Genomic DNA, 1,360 nt, shown 5'->3' with positions numbered 1-1,360 from the left:
ACAACAGCTCTCTTACTATGCATCCTGTCACATAAAGGAGAGAGAAAAAAGATGTCAGTTTAGGGTTTAGTTAGAAGCCAGCTAAGAGAATCTAGATCTCTCTGAGTGCCACAAAAGGCACTCACTCTTCTCCGCTTGGAGATCAAAGATCCCTATACAAGGCGAAGAAGCGGTCTTTCTTCTCTGTCTCCGAGCACCTAACGAATGAAGAGAAAGACCCAAAAGTACCGACGGTAGTCGTCATTGAAGTTAAGAAAGCAAGAGAGAAAAATACATGCTTCAAAAAGTATAAGAGAAGAAAACTTAACTCACACACCTCATAACTCCACCATTCATCTGCACTGAATGGTCGTCTTATATACGGTCCTGCGATTCTTAGCAACACCACAACCCGTAGGATGGATGTCTAGTGTACATACACTTCAAATGAGGCCCTAGCTTGGGTCGAAATGTTATGTATACATCGCCGACGTACCTCTTTCTCCTCTAGAGATACATAGAAACAGATAGACAATGAAAAAGTCCTTGGACTCTTCTATAAGCCGATCGAAAACAAGATAGTAAAGGAGCTAGAAAGATCCAAGCTACGGGGCGCAAAAGCGGAGAAAATTTTAGATGTCGAAGAGCAAACGGAAAAGCACATAGAAGAACGTCTATCAGAGAGAAGATGAAAAGAGAGTTGTTTCAAAGAGACGAGAGCATTCTCCATTGTCTTTATGACTCGGTGGTAATCCTGATAGCTGGAAATTTCACGCAGTCCATACGATTCTACTCACTTCCCAATGAGACGACGATGAGGTGTACATACACCTCAACTGGCGTAGTGTTTTGATCGCTTCCTTGTAATAGAGAGTCAGAGGGGCATATAGATACTCTGATATAAAGGGCGCTCGCGCAGAATCGACGGTGTAGTGACACCTACAGTCAAACAAAAGATGAAAATGAGAAAAAGAGATTGCATGCATCACCTAAAGAGGCGCGTTTTCTCAAGTCGCGCATGTCATGAAGACAAACAAGGAAATGCTCTTTTTCTCTTCACTCTCATTCTCAGAAGCTTTAGCAACATACGTAGACATAGACACATATATATTTGTATGTATATTCAAACATATCTATACACAACGAGCATACAAATATATATATAGATATAGATATACACGCATGCTTACGCCGCTTTTCATTTAAGCATGTGCTTATATACATATTCTTGCATAGTACCTATTCATACATACACGAAAACACATACACAAACATATTTATACATTATACATACATATACATACATACATACATAGACATACATACATAAATATTCATACATACATACATAGACATACATACATACATATTCATACATACA

The 1,360-nt window shown here is 39.1% G+C and overlaps 1 protein-coding gene across 1 annotated transcript in view; it reads right to left on the bottom strand.

The window, feature by feature from the left end:
• CSUI_010294 (dead deah box helicase domain-containing protein) overlaps positions 1–917 on the bottom strand; it is a gene marked incomplete at both ends in the record, with an annotated part of 1,157 nt that extends 240 nt beyond the window's left edge. The window contains one exon of the mRNA XM_068070399.1: positions 777–917. Within this exon, the coding sequence (XP_067917625.1) occupies positions 777–917 (141 nt within the window). The remainder of the gene's footprint in view (positions 1–776) is intronic.
• Positions 918–1,360: the final 443 nt, after the last annotated feature.

Source organism: Cystoisospora suis, assembly GCF_002600585.1.
Source record: "Cystoisospora suis strain Wien I chromosome Unknown contig_7076, whole genome shotgun sequence".
Taxonomy (NCBI): Eukaryota; Apicomplexa; class Conoidasida; order Eucoccidiorida; family Sarcocystidae; genus Cystoisospora; species Cystoisospora suis.
This window is presented reverse-complemented; position numbering and strand designations above follow the sequence as displayed.